Raw genomic sequence first — 20,830 nt, 5'->3', positions numbered from 1 at the left:
CCCCAGCCGGTGCGGGGGTGGGGGCGACCTCGGCCGCCCGGCCCGGTCCTGCGGGGCTCCGCGGGACCCGTGCGGGCGTTCGGGAGGCGGTTGCGGGCCCCTCGTGTCCCCCGCTCGCCTCTCCCGGCGGCAGCGGTTCCGTTTGAGGCCAGGGGCTGGATCGCGGTGTGGGTCTGAGGCGGTGCGTTCGGCTGCTTCTCTGTAGGGAAATGCTCGGGGGAGGGCGGAGGGGGGGTGTGTGTGGAAACAGAGGGGACTCGGCGTGTTCGGTACCGGCTCCTGTCCCGAAGGGGTGTGAGGCTTCGGGCTATGAAACGGGGAACCTAGAGAAAAATACATTTCTCATCAACTTAAACGCTTCTTACATGTATCTAATACTGTGCTTGGATAGTTAAGGGAAGGAAAAAAAAAAAGTGATTTGTGTTATTTTTTTTGGCGTGTTAATTCTCCTGAATGAGGCATGCTTTGTCTGAAGGTTTGATGCTGGTTTAAATGTTGGAAAATCCTCTTGTGAACCTGTGCTGGTGGTGTTGTTTACTCATTCAGTTTTTTTTTTTTTTTTTTTTGCAACAAGAGTCACGAGTTTTTCTTTTTTTTCCCCAGAGATGAACATTTAGATAATTCCCACCACTGGCTCTAGCTGTTTTAAGTCATACATAGTCTGAAATCATTCACTTTCAGATCTGGAGATCTTCCTTAGTGTGGAAGTTTTAAAGGTTCTAATCTAAATTCTTTTTAGATACATACAATAGAAGCCTCATACTGTAGTAGCAGCCCTTTCTGGTGTTTTTTTTGTTTGTTTGTTTGTCTTTTGTGTTTTTTCATCTTTCCTGTGATGTGTATGTTGAGTTGTTTATATTTTTAAATGGCATATGAATAACATTGAAAAGACACAGCCCGAAAGCTTTACGTAACTTGACACAGTGTTGAACAGGATGAAGGAACTGGATTGCAACAAAGGATTTATGTTATTTTCTTAGATAAAAAGCGTTAGCTTTCATCCGGTTCCCTGATCCTGCTCTCTGTGGCCACATAAACACTTCTGTTGCCATGAGGGAAGGTGTGTGGGAGAGCAGGAGATGATCTCCCAGTAGTTAGTGGTGGTCGTGGAGAGGGTGTCATCAGGAGTGCCCCTTCGGTGACAGTGATGCTGGCTGTGTAAAAGTGCAGCATTAGCTGGAGTTCAAAAGGTAACAGCCACATTTAGGCAAGGCAGTGCAGGTTTCAAATGATGCTTCTATCTTGTATTCCAGTGAAGATCAAAGGGCTAGTGGTCTTGATCTTCTGCTTTCAAGCTCCTCCAGAGGCACTTCCAGCAGAGGACAGCATGTTTCAGTTTGCTCTCCTACTTTGGTTCTCAGTGGTTTTTTTTGTAGCTGAGCTTCGCTTAAGAAAATTAGTCATGTTTTGTGCTTTACTGGGTCCAGCTGCTGACACCGTATTTGGGGTTGATGTCCTTGTCTTGCTTTCCTTGTTTTTTTCCAGCTGCACAAGGACTGCTTCTGCTTCCCTCACCTCTTGTTGTTTGCACTTCTGTATTTGGCAAGTGTTTTATCCAAGACCAGATCAGTAGTCTGGATCCGTGTGGCCCTGGGTTGAGCCAGCCAGGTATCTCTGCAGCGTGCTTACTGGGAGAGGGCTATGCAGACCCACGCAGACCGACCTTACCTGGACCCAGTAAGGTCTGTTAGTCCCTCCTTTACCTTCCCAGCAAAGGGTATCTGTGTAGGTGGGCACCACTCCTTTAAAGCATGTGTATGAGGGTAAAGTTCAAGTCACTGTGGAAGTGGGATCTCTGGATTTCTCTGTTTTTGTTGTAATTAAGGACTCTCCGTCTTGATGTGGTTCAAGTGAGTCACTTTTCCTCTGTAATAGCCTTCCAATAACTCCTTGAAGGTTGTGTTTTTATTATTGTATCCATATGATGTTACAAAGCTTTCATGCTGGAAGTCATTTCTTAGTAACGGTTAATAAATTCTCGTAATAACTGATCATCTAGAAGCTGGAAGCTCAGATGAGGCACCTGTGAATGAGGTATGAGGGAAAAAGGGGAGGTAATTGACATTTGTTCTTTCATAAATTCAGGGTGTTTCAGGCACAAGGAAGGAATGTTTAACTAGTTCTCAAAGCAAATGAGCTAACATAAGTTTCTGATGGAGGTTTACCCTTCTTAGGCAATCTATTCCAATAGTTTGCTGTTCTTACCATTGAAAATACTTCTAATTTCTAATCTACATTTATTTGCTATAGTTTAAGCATTTAAGAATTCTAACATGCATTTTATACACCTTGTGAACTGCACCTCTTCTGCAGGAATGTGTCACGTGTTTTGGGGGCTTTCTCTGTGGTGTTTTCCACACTTAAGAAATCCCATTCCTTCGGTCTCTTCAGTGATTTTTAAATTTTTATTCTTATACATCTGTGGGTTATTCTCACTGCTTTTCTTGAGGCTTTTTCCACTTGGTTTGCATTTTTCTGGAACACTGAAACTGGACACAGTGCTCCATCTGAGTCCTTAGTACAACAGGCAGAGTCAAAATTATTTCATGCGCTTTTCATAGGATACCTGCATTTCATACATCTCAGTAGGATGATAAGTCTTTACATATTTTTTATTTTTTGCAATGATATGTGTGATTTATGTTCAGCATAAACCCCAGATTCTTTAGCACTTTACCACTCAACATATCTTTGGCCAGAACAGTATTTAACCTTGCCTTCCATGTTGTGTTATGCAGCTGATTACTCTTACTGTTTTGCACTGTCAAACTACATATTACTTCAGGTGACTTTTGCTCTTGCTTCAAGTGACTTTGGATTCTGAGTCCCTCCATCCAAGCGCTTGTAACTGTCCTAGATTATAGTGTTAACTTAAGTAAATGACCTTTCTGTCCTGATATTTTCCCATGTGTAATTTGTGGACAAGTTGTTGTCTGGGAGATCTTCAAAGTTGTTGCTTGTGACCACAAGAATCAAACTGAGGCAGAGCAAAATATGGAGTTGCCTGCAGGAAGTTCCTTGCTAAACAGCCTTCACCTCCAGCCCCCCAGGTTACTTTTTGTAACAGTGGAAAATGTTAAAAGATTAGAGCCATGTGAATGGGCTTGCTACCTTTTTTTCTTTCTGACTGAAATAATGATAACTTATCTCTGGGTATGGGTTTCTAATCATCTCTCAGTACTTCAGTATGTACCGTATTTGTTTAGATTATATGACCGTCAATTTAAGAGTGTCAAAAGTCTAGTTAAACCCAAACTATATTGCCTCTAGTTGCCATTTTGCTACCTACGTTGTTACTGTGTCATTGGAGTAAATAAAATTCGTTTGATATGATTTGTTCTTAACAAATTGTGGGTTGGATCTTACCTGCTTCGTTATCTGAAATATGCAGGAGATAGGTCGTTTGTCTCATTATTTATTTCAGCATCTTCCCAGGGACTGACAGTAACCCTTACTGGTCCGTGTTTCCCTGTGTATTCAGTTTCCTGCTCTTCTGAGGCAGGTGCTTTTCCCTTTCTTCAGGCTGCTGGAACTTAATGCAGAGAGCAGAGATAGTCTTTGATAACTGCCTTTGTCAGTTTTCAAAGGGTAAATATTATGTAACCCCTGAATATAGTCCATAGGTTTATGGAAGCTTATTAAGTTGTCAGCAGAAGCATATTGCCTTTGTCATGCTTTCTGTTTGAAGTCTGCCGATAAATATGCATGGGAAATTCAGAGTCTTGACTTTGTTGGCTTGGGAGGTTTGGAGCAATTGCCCTAATGCATTTCCCGGTTCTAGCTTGTGTTTTTGCTCATTTTGCTGCCTTATGAGTTACATTAGCCAGTTAATCCCTCTTACTGAATGAAGATCGATGCAGAAAAAGCCCCAAGTGCTTTGGCATCATCTGTTAGAGATTTTTCCTTCCCATTGAATAGTGGGTTAATGTGCTCCTACTTTAACTGCTCTTTCTTTCACTGCAGATGTTCTGAAGGAATATTTTCATGTTACCTTCAGTGTTGCCTCCCAGTAGTTTCTTTCCTAATGCTTTGACCGTTCCTATTTTGTTAACTGTGCTGGTCACTTTATTAAGTGACCTTCAGTGATTTGATTTGCACTTGTGCAGAATCTCTTGAATTTCAAGTCGTTAAAGAGCCTATACTTAGCTGAGATGATATGTCAGTAAGCTTCAGGTTTTTCTCCCAGGTTTCAGATAGCTTGTGGTTTTACCATTAGTTCATTTTCTTTATTTTGTGGCTCTCTGTTTTGCCCTTCTGAAGAATTGCGAGAGTTGCTGCCTTATGCCTTCTGTCAGCCAAGTTGTTTCCACTTTCACGTTCTTAGCCAGTTTCTCCCCTTTGGTTAGAATGAAACTAGAAGAGCCTTTCTTTTATTGTGTGTGGTTATGTGTGGTGTTTTCTGGGTTGGGTTTTTTTTTGGCTGCTTTTTTTCTTTTTTCTTCTCACCTCCTATATAAACAAAGTTAATCTCAAAGTATCTGACAACTTGTTGGGCAGTGTGTGTCCTGTTTGTTCCTTCTTTTTTGACAGATGCCTGCAGTGAAGGTTCCTCTTGCTATGAAGTCCTGTGCTTTGGAGGTTTGGCTGTTCATTCTTCTCCTCTTCCCCACTTCATTAATTTAAATCTCACTCATCTGGGGTAGATACTATGTGTTAGAGTACCTGTGTTGGCCTCCCATCTCTCTTCTACTGTGACCTTGATCCTGCCAACAAATTCATTCTGGATCTTGGCAGCAACATATGCAGATAGCATTTCTCCTGCCTGGTCCTTTCTGTATCTTCCTGTGTCAGTGTGCTTGACCCTACATTAGAAGAACTCACAGTGGCTTTCTCCTAATGCTGCATGTTTGCCGTGTTCAGTTCCCCTGTGGTCATTGGGGCTCCGGAATGTGTACATGTCCGCTTGTGGCAGAGCAGGGGTCAGCGTGCTGATAAGCACAGCAGTGCTGCGGTGGAGATAAGGGATAGGCAGATGAGTGCGAGAGGATGAAATCGGGCATTGGGTCTCAGCTGTAACCATCCTTCAAGTTGGGCTTCCATTGCAGTTTATTCCAATGGAACCATGCCAAGACTTACAATTATGGGAATATTTTTTTCAGGGGTGGGGGTGGGTTATTTCTTAGTATTTTGTTTTCCTTGGTTATTGCTTCTTGACCAGTATTGCCAAAAGTGTAACACCATGTGGTTTTGGCATTAGAGTAATGTTAAATAAGCCTTTTCCACTATAAATCTTCCCTGTCACTGGGAGGGAAGATGATAAATTAGCAGTTAAAAGTTGTTCTAGGATGGGACTTAGTATGGAAGTGCTCAGTTCAAGAATAATGAATGTCTTTTAAAGTTTATTTTCTTAAGTATAACAGAGGTTCAAGGCATCAGATACTTGGCTTTAAAGATGCTTTTGTGCAGGGGAAAGTGTGTCTAATTATGGAGCAATGCTTGATTAAACTTCTGCAGTGTATTAGTTTCTAAGGTGCACTGATGGCTTTGCCTTCTTTTAAAAGTTCACTCTCAAGAATTATATTCAAAAGCCTTTATGCATGCATGACAATTTTTCATTATTCAGACGATTCCTAAAGTCTGTTCTGAGTGTACAGATGCTGGGTACGTGCTTGCCAATGGAGTTGTAATCCACCTGGCTTCATTTGAGATCATGAATTATCTTTTGCTTTGCCTGCTTGGATTTCGTGGCCTGTGTTGAGTTTTAGGAGGCAGGTTAAGCATATCCCACTGGTTTACTTACATAAAGAGGAAAGGAAATGCATCTACCGAAAACTGCATTAAAAGAATGTTAAGGTTGTTACTGCAAACAGGACTGGGTAAAGAAATTTACTGTTGGCTGTAAACTTGGACCATATGGTCTCCAACAATCAGACATGAAAATCTTAGGTAGAAAAAGTAGTTAATTGGGGCTGCTGGTTCAGCTTTTTTGTCTCACTGCCTGCTATAGAGAGGAGGAGGGAAACTGGTATGTAAAGCTCTTTCTTAGGAGTCAGTCCTGCTGCTCCAGCTACTTGTGACGCATCCTGACTCGTAGAGAGAGGAAACGTGGTTGTCTGCAGACCAACAAAAGCAAAGAAACTCCCTTTCCTCCCCAGTGTCATGCCAGCTCTTGTGCTGTCTCTGCAAAGTGTCTTTCCCATGCTTGACATCTCTGGGAGACAGGGGCACAGGTACCAGAGCAGCCTCCACAGAAAACTGATAGGCTTGATTTCAGCTGCTGCCAGTGCAGTGGTTTTGGGTTTGTTCATGTACTGCTGCAATCTTAGACGGCAGTTAATGAACTTGCTCTATTGTAAGATTTTCTGGTGTCTTTTTCCTGTCTGCAAGAGACTTATGGAAAGGTGTCTAGGCTGCTTATTAAAATGTCTTTATTTTTTTCTTCTTTTCCCAGAGGGAGATGTGTTTATTTCTTGTTTAATTTGTTAATAAGGCTTCAAAATGAAGACAGCATAAAAATGCTTGCTATCTCTAGGCCCAGCTTTGTGTTGCTCAGGGGAGACATCAATTCACTGAGTTGTGTTGTGGGGATTCTGTAATCTGCCCTGCACCCTGTTATGGCTGTTCCAGGGATTCATTAGGGGGTAAGTGCATCCTCTGAGAACTCTAATTGCAGTGCTAACGGCTGCTAAAATGAAGAAACAGAGGTTCCATTATTTGCATATTTATTTTAATGTTAGGAGCATTTGGAGTTTTGTGGCTGTCAGATTCCCCCGGAGTTGGAAGTAGGAACATCCCTGGTGAATTTGGGGCAGTGGGGTCTCATGCCAGTGCGTGAGGCTGGAGTTGTCGGAAAAAAGTTTGGAATCTTCTTGTTTAAGCTCCTTCCAAGTGAAAGGATTGCTTGGCTTCCTGCTGCATTCTTCTCTGCAGTGTGGTTCAAGAAAATGCCTTTCTTCTAAGATGGGGGGAAGCCCTGGAGATTGTGGAAAATAACATAAAACCATATTTCAGCCAAGTGAGTTTGAGTGAAGAAGTCCAACTAGAAGTAGGCAGTGAGGATCTGTCAGACCTGGGACTTTGAACTTGAGCATGTGGGAATTAGGTGCTTAAACACGTATTTGAATTTTATTCGGCAAGCTTTTTTCCTAAAGAAAATATCTTAAATGCAAGATATACAAAGACAATGATACTGTATTCAGGGCTGTCATTTGTACCATAAAAGTTGGCTGTGATGTATATGATTTTTAGGCTATCGCATTTTTATTAATACAAAAGTGGGGTGCAGGCTCATGAGTGTAAATGGTATGAGTAGTGCTGGTTGAACCATAGAAATGTGCATGTGAATGCAGGACCCGTGAACAGGCAGCAGGCGTCAGGAAAAGAGCCACCATACTCTGGTACTTACTAGTACTTACTGCTCCTTGCAGGAGCTGATCGAGTTTGCTAACCTGGCAGAAAATGAGAAGCTTTTTTGATAAGTTATGTGGTGGTGTTTGTACAGGGCTAGTGAGTTGGAGTGGCTTGTGAATGGTAGACAGCCATCAGAGGTGGTGCAAGTTAATCTGTAGGAACGTGCGTCCACAAGTAAGGTAGGAATAGGGTTGAAGGAAGGACCTTGCTATGGCACAATGTTAATTTAGCTTGCACCATTTTATGAAGCTGCATGCTTAAAAAGCTGGCTTATACGGGAGAGCAAGTGCTCTGTTTTGTCTCTTAGGCTTGTTTTCTTGCTGCTCTTGCCATATCACATCTCGAATTAGATTCCTGGGTGGTAGATTCGTGCTTGCGTGAAAAACTATGTAGTCTTGGTGGAATAAAGCAGATTGGGACTACATGTCGCTAAAAATCTCAACCAGAAAAGGAATTTTGTGTGGTCCTAAAAATGCCTACTTCACTTTGGTGAGGTAAGCATTGAAAACCATGTAGCCTATTTCATTCCCAACGATTTACATCTCTGAGAGAAATCTCTTTGTTTCTTCTGGGTGAGTTGGGAGACACATCAGGGAGGTTTTTACTCACCTTTGTCAGTTCTACCAAGGGAAGTTAGGTTAACTGGTGGTTGGTTGAAATAGTTACACAATCATAACCTGTCTGCATCCTCAAAGGAAGAAGCAAAATTACTTTTTTTTTTAAAGCGGGATGTGTTCCTTCAGAAAGAAAGCTTTTTCATGACTTCTTAGGGAATAGAAATCTAGGTCATCTTTCTTCTTTGTCTTTTTGGAGTTATTCCTGTTTTTATTAATTGGGATTAGATGCTCTTTGGACTGTGTTCCATCCCATTACTCTTCCAAAGTCTCTCCAAGTTAGTCATGGGAGGTGATTAAATTGTTGCTGAATTATCCAAGAGGCTATTTCCTTCTGCCATCCAGTTTTGACAATGAATATTTGCTTTTAAATTTCACTCTGAATCATGGTCTTAATACTTCTGATGAAGTGGTGTTAATGCTTCAGTTATATTCGTTTGTTTTACAACTGACATATTTAGAAAATCTTCTCTTTTCTCTGTTGAGCTATCAATTGGCATGTCTGCTTAGTAATACTTCTTGTCTGCTTAGCAAAGCTAGCGGAGCTCTACTCTTCATTCCTTGTAAGTACTTTTCAGAAATTTAAGTTGTGGTTCTGCTCTGAGATGTAACCTTGGCAAAAGAAAAGCTATTGTTTGTATCCTCAATCGCCAATCAGTAAATTGAGAAGTAAATTCTTTTTCCTTGGTTCTGAAAATTCAGTCTGGCTAAAATCTGCAGCCTGGGATCATGAAAATGGCTAATGAGTTTGGGTGCCCAGCTTGAGGAGTCTTCAAACATGCTCTACCCTTTTTGTTGGGTAAATGTTTACCATGGTAAGGCTGAATATGGTAATTGTCCGGCATGGTAATTGTCCAACACAGGTGTGGTAAATCTCTATGTTTAAAATAAGTGCTTCTCAAAAAGAAAGCAAACACAGTAACCTTTTAAACAATTAGATATTAGGTGGGTTTTTTTTCTTTTAATTGCATTCTACTGCATTATAACTCAAGCCAATAATTCTGCGGGTTTGTGAGAAAGAAGGACATCTGACTTGCTTCTCTGTGGTTGCATTAGCTGCCAAATGTTAATAAGCGATATGCATAGGTTTAATATTTATGAAATTAAGCAGCTATATTCCTGAATAATTTTAAAAAGCATGTTTCAGTAATTGTAAATTCCCAGCAGAGCAGATCTGAAAGTACCCTCTTGGAGTACTCAGAAGTTGCATTCGTGTGCATGCTCTTTGCTTGTTTTTTTTTCCCCAGGACAACTGAAGGTGAAGTTTGAAGAAAAGCTAGGTCAACATTTTGGAAGTTGAATTGAGTACTCCAGTGTTCAGATTTGGTTAGGAAATTAAGAAATAAAAAAATCTTCCCTGATAGTAACAGGATATGAGACAGGCAGGGTGCTGAGCTTGCGTTGTGGACACTTAAGTTTCGTGTTGCTGGTTCCCTCTTTGGTTTAATGATATGCAGGAAACAGTGGATGTTTCTTCACAGAAAGGCCACTCTGGCTGTAATAAAAGTCATAAGTAGTAGTCCTAAGAGTGAACTGAATTTTGTAATGACATCTACTTGGTTTTTCTTTTTTAAAAAAATGTTTTGCAAGAATTCTATTTGACAAGACCAGATCTGAGAAAAGAACTTAGAGGAAACTGCTGCTGTATATGACAAAATTAGACTTTAATTGTTGTAGCTAAGATCATTTTTTGATGCCCTGAAAATGATATTCAGAGTAGTTCTTCCTCTAAATATAACACATATGCGGGGAGAGAATGTATTAGGAAATTTTTGCAGGTCTTTTTTTTTTGTGTGGAATGCAGGTAAGTTCAGAGAAGTGAGAACAAGATGCCTCTGCCACAAAGGAACAATGAGCAAGTCATCTGGTCTGATAAATATTTTGGCTCCAAATTGAGAAACATGTAGATAATGATTTTTGCTGTTTAACATGAGCAGGACAACTTCTTTAACATTATAGAGGAAGATAAGTGGTTCTGCTGAGAGTTAGGAAATAGTGCGATGGGGCAGAGTAAGGAACAGGTTGTGGCTTTTTTTTTTTTTTTAAGAAGCAACATTGAGGTAAAAGTTCCCAAGCCCTAAGAATGTTCTTCTTCCCAGTTTTTATTAATGCCAAGCAGTGCGGCCAGAGTGGCAAAGAAAGGCTGGCGTTCCTAGACAGCAAAAAGCAATGGAGTGGTTTGGCTAATGTTGACACCTTCAGAGTGTTGAGCCAGAATGGGAAGTGTTAGGTCTAACAGAGCAGGAAAGTTTGGTACTGGAGTTAGATGTATTGCAAGAGCTGCTGGCAGAGCCAGGGTGAAGAAGGTGGACCTCTGGTTCCAGACAAGTACAGGCAGACAAACGTTTAATGTCTTTGTCATCCTTACTTGCAATATGTCCTGTGTTTTCTGTTTTAAAAAAAAAAAAAATTGATATCTTCGTGGGGGTTAGGAGCTGAACAATCTGTAGGTGCAACTAAAGACCGGATAATCTTTAGTGCGAGTATACGAATAGCCTTGTGTAAATAGCAGAGTTCAGATTCTTCTGGGAGTAGCTGTCTGCAGGCTTAAAAAGACTGAAAAAATAAGCCCTGGATGGCGTCAGGAAGGACTGTCGGTAGCAGTTGTGTAGTTTGATAAGCATGTGACTGATGTGCTGTGAACTGGAGATGGGAGGCTGCCTGTAAATCCCCAAGATCCCCTTGTTCCAGGAAAAAAATGAAAAGTTATCTTTAGCATTGGGATATGGTTGTATTCTCTAAAGGGAGAGAGGAAGGTTAACAGGACTGAGGGCAATGCTAGGATGATGTGATGTTGCTGTGAATGTCGTTGTTGTGGTTTAACCCCATCCAGCAACTAGGCACCACACAGCTGCTAGCTCACTTCCACCCCACCCAGTGGGATGGGGGAGAGAACTGGGGAAAAAAAAAAGTAAAACTTTTGGGTTGAGATAAGAACAGTTTAATAGAACAGAAAGGAAGAAACTAATAATGATAACAATAAAGTTACAATAATAATAAAAGGATTGGAATACACAAAACAAGTGATGCACAATGCAATTGCCCACCACCCACCAACCGGTGCCCAGTTAGTTCCTGAGCAGCGATCCCCCCAGGCCAGCTCCCCCCAGTTTCTATACTGGGCATGATGTCACATGGTATGGAATACCCCTTTGGCCAGTTTGGGTCAGCTGCCCTGGCTGTGTCCCCTCCCAACTCCTTGTGCCCCTCCAGCCTTCTTGCTGGCCAAGCATGAGAAGCTGAAAAATCTTTCAGTTAGTATAAACATTACTTAGCAACAACTGAAAACATCAGTGTGTTATCAACATTCTTCTCATACTGAACGCAAAACACAGCACTATGCCAGCTACTAGAAAGAAAATTAACTCTATCCCAGCTGAAACCAGGACAGTTGTCAGCTGAGCAGGCTTGGAGGAATTTAGGAGCTGGAGAGAGATTTGTCTGTTGAGCTTAGTCTAGAATTACTGTATTTGTTTGAACCTTTTTGTTTCCACTCTTGCAAGAAAGCCTGGCCTAAAATTTTGCTAAACAAATCCTTGATTTCTGTTCTATCTGCCTAGTTTTGGGGAAAGGTAACACAGGATGGAAGAGCAGACGTGGCCAGAATTAGTTGTCCTTACGTGGGCAGTATCTCAATGATGTATATAAGTGGAGATTTGTTCCTTGGGATGAGGTTAAGGAACTCAAATTGCATGGGGTTTGTGTGGGAACCTTTGCGGACAGATTTTGGAAAGGAGCCTTCTCTTTTGCAAGGAACGCGTGACTGGGAAACATCTCGTGGCTCTGGGGAAACTCTGAAATGCTGTAGTGGAATCAAAAGGGGAGGTTGACTCCCAGTCTTACTGTGTGGCAGTAAATGAAGCAGCAAAGATCACGAGGGGGACTTGCTTGGAGAAAGGGGTATGACTACATGAGGACTTGAGAGAAGGAGTGATGACTAGGCTAGAGAAGGATTTAGGACTTATTTGGGAAGACTGAGGGAAAACTGGAGCTAAAGAACCATAGAGGGAAGATGTGAGGTTCGAGGAGGCTGAATGTGTGGGGAGCCAGTGTCTTATGGGAAATTCAGAGGTAAGGATAGTGAGCGTCTGTGTGTGTGTGCTTGCGTGTGTGGGGAAGGGGGGTACGTGTCTAAATGGAAGTTAGCTGAGCAAGGAAGGAGTCTGTTCCTGGATCCCAAAGTCTTGGTTGGGGGAAGAACGAAGGATGCAGAAGCGGTTGGCACTCTGATATCCTGCCTTCCCTCATTGGGCTGGAGCAGCACCCCGGGGTGTTTTGAGTTACTTTACAGAGCCCTGGGATGGAGCTGGCCAAGTTCCTGGAGCCCTGCATTTCACAGGGGCTCCGGCTCTGCCCATCGGACTTCCCTGCAGGAGCGCAGGCTGTGTGCAACTGCTCCCGTGCTCCCCAGGAGCTGTGCTTTGAGCAGAGGAAATCCTGTATAGTGCTAATGCTAATCACTCTCAAATCAGGAATGTGAAATTTGGGCATGCTTCAGGCATTAATTGTAGTGGCTTAGCTTCCTTATCTGGTAATGTGGGGCTAATACTACCTCATGGTGGTTTTGAGAAGGTCAGTTATTTAATGCTGACTATGCATGCCAAAGAAAACTGGAGGGAAAAGAAAAAGTAAACGTGTCGAAGCAGGATTTGAACAGGGCAGAATAAACAAGGTCTGAGGATAAACCGGCATTGTCTGCATGCATGTTAGTTGAGCGTTGCTTATCCAGAGGGTTGAAAGAGGTGGCAGTCCTAACAGGTTGGAAAGAACAACCCTACGTCTCGGTTCTTGGCAGGCCGTGCACATTAACTGTAAGGAAAACATGTAATGCCCGGGCCATGTATTGTGCAGGCTTGTTAGAGGAATAACATGACATTGAGGCCTCTACCCCGCTGCCTGACTTAGTTGACATAAGGTAATGCATATCGAGGGGAGTGAATGGGGAGGAGCCGAGTAACAGCCTGATTCCATAAGCCTTTTTTCCAAAGAAAACTGGGGTAACATAATGTGGAGATATAATAAATTTATGTCGTAGTGCATGACCACAAGAGGGATCAGACCACTTGAATTTTCACTTTTGTGTTTTTGATTCTGCATTCTTTAATGTAGCCTGGTTATGGGTGTTTTACATATGGAGATTGTAATTGTCTGACTTGCCGATAATAATGCTAGAAATCTAGTTGAGTAGCGGGCTTGTGTCTAGTTTTTCTGCCACAGGTCTTTTTCTTGGTTTCAGTCTCTGCAGTAAAAATAAGGCTGTATTACTGCATGATTTTGACAGATAGTTTTACATTTCTGCTTGCACAAGAAGTTATGTCTTATTGTTTGCTAGGTAAGACTTCATTTCCAATACTCTTGTTATGTCTCTTTAAGTGAATATTTTAAAAAGATCACTGCGCCATTAAGTGAGTTCAGGACCTGTACAGAGTCTGTATTTTATGTAAGTTTGATCATTAGAGCTGGATTTCTAGCTTTCTACCAATTCCCCTCTTGTTGAACATCAGTTGTATAGTTGGCAAACATATATAAGAGAAATGCTGATCTGAAAGTAATCATTCATTGAATATAATGGACCGCAGTCACTTTCTCTTATACCTAATTAGTCCACCATTATATTTTAAAATCCATATTTTTTTAGGGATAGTAGAAAGATGCAAAGTTGCCTGAAGGAGAATTGCCTCAACTTCTTTCTGTTCTGTGTCCTTCCTTCACAAATATAGAAGCAGCTATATCATTGAAAATTTAATGAAGCTTTCATCAATATAATGCTGTGCCTCTACATTCTCTGAAATGTATTTATATTTAATGAGCTTCTAATTCTAATTTCAGGTAACAGGAACAACTGAATATAACCATAAATCTGATTTGTTTGTGAACAGCGTGTCCCATGTAATTTACAATTTGTAAAGTAGTCATTGATGGCCAGTGTGGTAAAGCACGGGAAGAGTTGTACATCTGAGCATCAAGCAGCTGCTATTTAAATTGGCTTTTGGCTGCATTTGGTAGTTTGTTAAAAATGTTTTGTCTCAGACCTCCACCCCTTCACCCCCCCAAAAAATCAGCATCGGAAAACAGAAGCAATGACCTTAAAGCAACGAGGTTGCCCGAGTGTCATATTTGAGTATTTCTGTTTCGTGCTTTGTTTTTTTTTTAATTCTTAGCAAGCCTAAGGTTAGTTCCTTAGTTAAAAAGTACAATAGTGGGAAAATATTTTGGATGTGTGGGAGAGCTGGTAATACTGAATAAAATATAGAATTGAGTATAATTAATTACAGAAGATGGAAATAGTCTAGGAATAACTGTGAAGATATCCTACTGCACTCTGGACAGTCTCAAATGGAAGATTTCTGTGAAGCATCAAATAATGCTGCACTGCTAGGCTTGGCTGGAAGAAGCAGCAAGGCTTGTTTTGCTCTTTTCTTACTGGGAGTGAATTGTAATGCTGAAGAGATGGTATCGTTTACCAAATTTTATGCAATAACACCACCTATGAGTACATAATTACATTTTCAATTAGAATAAGAAAACATTAACACTAAAACATTGTTTTGATCATGTGAAAATACTTTATTGGTCTATCTGCATTATTTAATTTATGGTCCTTTTATTGTTTCTCATAATCATAATTGACATTTATCCATTAATATTTAATTTGTGTTTTGGAGGTTAATTGCAGAAAAAGGCCATATATAATGTGATGCCATTGAAACATAAAATTTAATAACCAGAAACATTCTCTACTACACATAGTATTGCCTTTTGTAATAATACCAAAGGCAATGTAGAGGATGGTATTCACTCCACCTCCTTTCTTGGCAGTATGCAATTTTCCATTTCATCTATTAAGAAGTCTTTTAAAAAGAAATCTTAATATAGTACCAAGAGAAATCTACACTTGCACAGCACATGTTAGTATCGTGATTGCTTTTGACTGTTCTTATTTTCTTGCGTTAATTTACTTGGAGCATTACACTAGCAGGGCTAATCAGGATGTTTTCGCACACATTTTTTAATCCAACTTTTTATGCACATTTTAGCAGCCTCACAAATGGAACACTATATGCTGAGCATATTATGTGGATGTTCTTACTATTTCAGGTATGTCTAGCAGCCCCAGAATTTTATTCAATCTTTAGCAAGACTTAACGCTTGACCTTCACGGTCTCCTCTCGGAGCAGACCAAGAGAAGTTGTCGGACTGGCATCTCTTGGGAGGTGCCGCTCTGGAGCCTGCCTCCTTGGAGCTGCCACTGTGCAGCCCCTCTGGGTGCCATTGGCACAGGCTTGTGGGGAGAGTGGTCTAGGCAGCCAGCTAGGATGGGACAGGAGTGATTTGCCTTTTGTCTCCTCGGTCAGTACTGCCCTGCTGTGATTTCAGCCCTTGCCCAGGGGAAGCTGTAGCAGATGTGGTGCAGCCTGCAGTGCAGTCCCTGCGGCAGGCTGGGTTGTAATCCCTGGTCCTGATGGTTCCCCAGTCCCTAGCGCATGTCCCTGCAAGGACACTACTTTTTTACCTTCTGAATTTTTCCCTACTTGATTTTTAAGGCTTTCAGAGACTTTCTTTACTAGAAAAGATCTGGTGTGGGGAAGTAAATCTGACATCTCCTGAAGTAGGAAGGTGAATTCATTTGCTGTACCAGTCTGTTCTAGGCATTTCATGCTGGGCAATGTCAGATATGTATCAGTGATAGACACTTCCACGGTGTACTGATTTCTATATTTACTGAATTTATGATGGATAGTTAAAAATTACACATTTCTAATTAAAATCCTCATTTCCTAGCCATTTCGGATGTAGAGCAGTACAACAGCAGAGCAGATGAAAGAACTGTTAACAAAATTGTTGTTTCAAAGACTAGCTCAGTTCATCAGGTGCTTGAATGCCAGCATAGCCTTGCTCATGCAAGTAGCCCATAGAAACAGTGAGACGCCTCATGTGACGATTATTTTTAGGATCAAAACCATACTATTTATTTTCACTTCTAAAAAAATGTACATCAGTTTTTCTGACAGTAATTTTTCTGTCAAATAGTTTACTTAACACAGACAAACAGTTTATTTAAGATAAGTTGATAGCAGTAGATTTGGAGTTTGTCCTAATGCAGTCACTTTTCATATTTGGTTTGGACTATTTACAGTAGAAGCTGAAGGTGGTTGAGATGAGGGAGAGGTGTGGTGGTTTGTTTGTTTGTTTTTTTCTTTAAACATTACAAGTTCAAAGGTCTTAAATGGCTGTCCCTCATCTGCTCCTGAGTGACATCAGATCTTTTACTTGCCCGTCTTAAGCATTGACCTCTTTTGACTAGGTCAGCTTTTGACTAGGGATTGTAATAAATATAGCAGTCCAACTTTGTTTCATGATGAGAGTGCTTTTCTTTTCTTTTTTCTTTTGCAAGTTTGCAGGGACTACTGTAATAAAAATCTGTTTATTTTCCTTTCCCAATTTCTGCTGATTTTTTTTTTCCAGATTGTTTAAAGATAATTCAAGTATTTTTTACCTGGAGTGTCTTGAGGTATGTATAAATTGCACGTGAAAGCTATGTTCCAAGCTTTGTTTTGGAGTTTAGTGCCCAGAAGTTAGAAAATGCCAGAAAAAGGATTCCTTGTTCAGGCTTAGCTTTGTTCCTTTGTATATACAGTAGCGTACTATTATTGACATAGAATGCTATTTCATCTTGCAGGTTTGTACCATATTCAGAGAATATTTTAATCAGTTATTTTCTGGACGTTATCAAGCATATGTAATGAATAGGAGGATCATTGATTTCTTTTTCTGTAGTGCTTAGTGTCTCTGGATATACAACCTTTTATGCCTATATTTCTCCTGTGATATAAAAGCATTGCTACCTCTATCTTACTGATGATAAAAATCATGGTTTTACAAGGATCTCTAAATTTTGAAGTGTGCTGTAAGGGGAATGTTAGAACTTCTTTCCCATCTACCCTTCATCTTCAAACACACAACCCACTTCCACAGCAAACAAAACCAGCCTTTTGACAGCCTTGTAACAAAAAGTGTTAAACTTGGACTGTGCCAATCCTATGAATAGCTGTTGGGTGTTCCAGAAAAGGGTATTTGTTAGTTAAGGTAATTGTATTTCAGCTTTGCTCTGCAGTATAGTTTTGGAGTTTTTTAGAGGCTTTATTTTGTGTTGCAACATTGAGCTCATAGATGACTGGTGATTTGTGCAACCTAGTGTTTGGGCAGATAATCCACTGGATCATCTCAGTGCTACTGAGCAAGATTAAAACTGAAGTTCTGGTCCTGGGGGAAAGGAAACTGGGTGTAAAAAGAAACAGTAGAGTTTCAAAAGAAGTGGGGTTGTTAGGGGCATGGGGTTTTTTTTGCTTTGTTTTCCCCCCCCTTGATTCATTTTTCCGTTATGCTTTATTGTCCAGCCTCATACACGGTTATATCGGCACATCTGAGGGGCAGCAAGCTGCGGTGCCAGTGCAGGTACAGGGAGGAGATGGGGATACACAGCAGCAAGGTCTGTTTTGCCACCGGAGAAAACCTGTTGTGCAGCTGCCTCCTGTGTGTCTTTTCTGTGGGTCCTCTGTGTGTTTTCTGAGATGCCTCGGCAGCCATGCACCTTCACATGCAGGTTTTGTCTGTGCAGTTTTAAGCTGAATCATGAACAGAAGGATTGCACTTTGTCAAACATCTGTGATCGTGCCCTTTCAGTGAATTGTTATGGCTTGTGCTCAAAATGTTATGACTGTTCCTGCACTGTGCTTCTAGCACATACGAGCTTTGTGACTGGCCTTGGTATATGCTTTGCATGTGAAGACATCAGACATCACTGGTTGTGCCCTTTATGAATAAAGGTGAGAGGAAGAAAAGATAAGCAGTGGTGTGGTTAAAAAAAAAAAAAAAAATTACTGGCCACGTGTGTGTTGACTTCCACTTGAGTCTCCATGGTCACTCCAGCTAATTGAAGTCCAGGCGTTTGTTCCCTGTGTCACATGCCTGTCCCATCCTTGTGTTCCTACCCCTTTTTTTTGGCACTGAATGGTGAACCAGTTCAGGGAGGTGATCCATTTAAGGGTTTTAGACTAGTTATCAGCTGAATTAGCTCCTTGTACTGCTCCTGGGCATGTGTGCTGTTGTATGAGTACTAGGACTTGACTCTACCTTGCACTTGTAGTAGCCGTATGTGGTGCCAGTAAAAAGAAATAAATAAATCTCTGTATTAGGTACTTGTATGTGTCTTTGTTGATAACTTCAGTGCTGTGCCAGGAGAGTGCTGTCTTGCAGCATAAAGTGCCCACGTAGGTGTGTGGCAGCCATGCAGAAAAAAACTTTGATCTCAGATGATCCCACGTGCTTTCCCCAATACATACTGTGGGAGTTAAGGTGTTTGTTTTAGTTGACAGCTTGAGCATGCAGAGGCTCTGTTTTTCTTTTGCTCAAACACTGTATAGCTTGGATTTGGATTTAGCTTAAACAAATGGCAAGGAACTGTCTCTTCATGTTACGTAAAGTTTATGTTCCTGAGAATAAAAGGATCACTTGTGGATTACTGGAAGTGTTGCAATTTGAAAAGAGCCATGCTGAGGAGGATACAACTTCCCTTTGAAATAGGGGAGAGTTTTCAGATCTCTTCTCATTCAGATCTTTTCGTAGTCCTTTAAAAGCTTGGGCAGGGGGATTTGGTTTACAGTGGCCTTCTAGCATTGTCACCAGTGTGAATGGAAAGCTGGTATGAGATATTACTCAGGAGGATGGTCACTGCACAATATGGTACTTGGTAAGAGTGATGGTTTTCATTTTGCTTATTTTTCTTCTCTACACAAAGTGAAGATAATACAAAGCAAAATCTGTTTGGATGGTAGTGGGAATGACAATGAAGCAAGCTTGATATTCGATGTATCACAACTGTCATCACCAAGCTGCTTTTTCTCTTCTCACTTTTTTTTTTTTTAGCAATGTTGACATTGGTAGTAGCCAGAAGGCCTTTCATGAGTCCCAGCTCATAGTTCTGTGCAGGGAAAAGAAAGATCCTTGAATTAGCCATAGTCTAAAAAGCAAACAAATTTGAGCAGGGAACGTGAAGATATAGTGGGAACAAGAAAAGCACAATTTCCTTCTGACATAGTTGATACAGAATGTCTCTTGCTAAAGTGGTTTCTCAGTTTTATGCATTATTTTTCAGTGGAGCTGCAGGATGGGATGGGGACTAACACTGATGTTGGAGCTTCATGGAGCGTAGGTTTAAGCAATCAGTGACTGTATTCATGGCTTGTAATCTCTATGCTGTTTCTCTTTCCCCCCTTGGAGTGGAGTAGGTGGGCTTGTGTCAGGGGGTGTTTGTGCAGTATCGGAGAGTGATCTCAAGTATGCAGGTCATCTTTGTCCCCTGGCTGGGGAAGCCATCCCACAACTTTGATCTGCGGTATGTGCAGGTGGAAAAAAAGGAGGAGGAAAAGTCATGCTCCTGTTAGCCTCCTGAAAGTACTTTGTGTCCTTGGAGTGCTAAACTTGGGGTCTTTTCAGAGGATAATAGATGCTGTGCAGGTGAGTCAGCCTTTTGTGCTGAGGGCCAGGTGCTTGACTTATTTTCAAGCTGGCATGCTAGGACACACTGGCATTCATCACATTTGTAAACACTCCTCAAAGTTGAGGAAGGCTTTTGTCTTGTAACCGGTTTTCCTTAATGCTCTGGGAGTGACTGGCTTGACGCATTTTCCCCAGGTGGCATCAGCAACCTATGAAATACAGAGGAAGCATTTCTGCTGCGTGACCTTTACAGCAGGGTGATCTTCAGGAAGGACAACTAAGAGTGAGTGTCTTTGTATTTTTGGTACTTTTGCCCAAATATGTATGCTTTCGACTCCAGAACAGGGAATGAAAGGCTCCATGTCTTGGACCAGTCCTTTTGGCAATGCGGTTCTTGTTCTCATTTTTCTGCTATGTGTGAATTTGGTGGTTGACAAGTCATTCCTGCAGAACAGGAAAAAGATAACTTTTTTTCAGGGATGGTATTGGCGAATGGAACAGGGCAGGGTTGCAGTCTGTTGTGCTGTTTTATGTCAAGTTTAGGCTCTCACTTTTCTGAAGGAGCATTCAAGTTTGCCTTTAATAATCTATTACTTCTTTATAGCCTCTGTTTTTGAAAGGCTCATGAGTATTTGTCTGTAGCAGAGAACAAGTGAAAAGCAGTTCCTGATGAGTTTTCTACAATATTTGGTGTAAGCATGGCCTCGCTGCTAGGGCTGCTTACAGAGGGGACTGTTGGGCAGTCCTACATCCACACTGTGTTGCTAGGGAAAGCAAAAACTCCAGTTATATGGGAATTATGCAATGCATGTAATAAGCATTCTCCCAAATGTCTGGATCTGTCTTTTGATTTCCTTTTCTCCTTTCTGTGTAGTGGTTTTTTTGTTTGTTTGCTTTCAGTAGGCAACTGTCTTGAGGGGCCTATCTTGAAAACAGTAATGAACAGAGTTTTTGTTTACTGGTGATACCTGTGGGACTGTTCAAATAAGCATTTGGAGCTGAATCCAAGACCTCCTTGAAGCCCACCAAATATTGAGGTTTTGTTTCCTCTCCTTCTTTGAGACCTCTGTTCCCAGAGAAAGATTCCCAGAGGAATCCCATTCCCCAAGTGAAGCCAGCTTGCCTCTCCAGTAGTAGCTGCCTGAAAGATCAGGCCAGATTTTTTTCATAGTAAAAAAGACCTGAACATGTTCATATTTTGACATGTTATGTCTGAGAATGAATGGCTAAGCAACAGTTTACAGCTTATACGCACATTTTTAACTTAACTATGATGAAGTATTGAGTTTGAACATGCCTCTTAAATAGGTATCTTGGGGATGGAAAAAGTGACTTAATTGTATATTGTCAGAACCAAATAACTTCTT

General features: G+C 41.2%; 1 protein-coding gene across 2 annotated transcripts in view; it reads left to right on the top strand.

Annotated features, from left to right (window-relative positions):
- Nucleotides 1-11,284: 11,284 nt before the first annotated feature.
- Nucleotides 11,285-20,830, top strand: part of MNAT1 (MNAT CDK-activating kinase assembly factor 1) — a 115,281-nt gene continuing 105,735 nt past the window's right edge. For both annotated transcript variants that reach the window (XM_010584163.1, XM_010584162.1), the window contains exons 1-2: nt 11,285-12,035; nt 15,002-15,062. In XM_010584163.1, the coding sequence (XP_010582465.1) occupies nt 11,999-12,035; nt 15,002-15,062 (98 nt within the window). In that variant the 5' untranslated portion in view covers nt 11,285-11,998. The remainder of the gene's footprint in view (nt 12,036-15,001; nt 15,063-20,830) is intronic.

This window comes from Haliaeetus leucocephalus, unplaced genomic scaffold (genome assembly GCF_000737465.1).
Source record: "Haliaeetus leucocephalus isolate CR32 unplaced genomic scaffold, Haliaeetus_leucocephalus-4.0 Scaffold944, whole genome shotgun sequence".
Classification (NCBI taxonomy): Eukaryota; Metazoa; Chordata; class Aves; order Accipitriformes; family Accipitridae; genus Haliaeetus; species Haliaeetus leucocephalus.
This window is presented reverse-complemented; position numbering and strand designations above follow the sequence as displayed.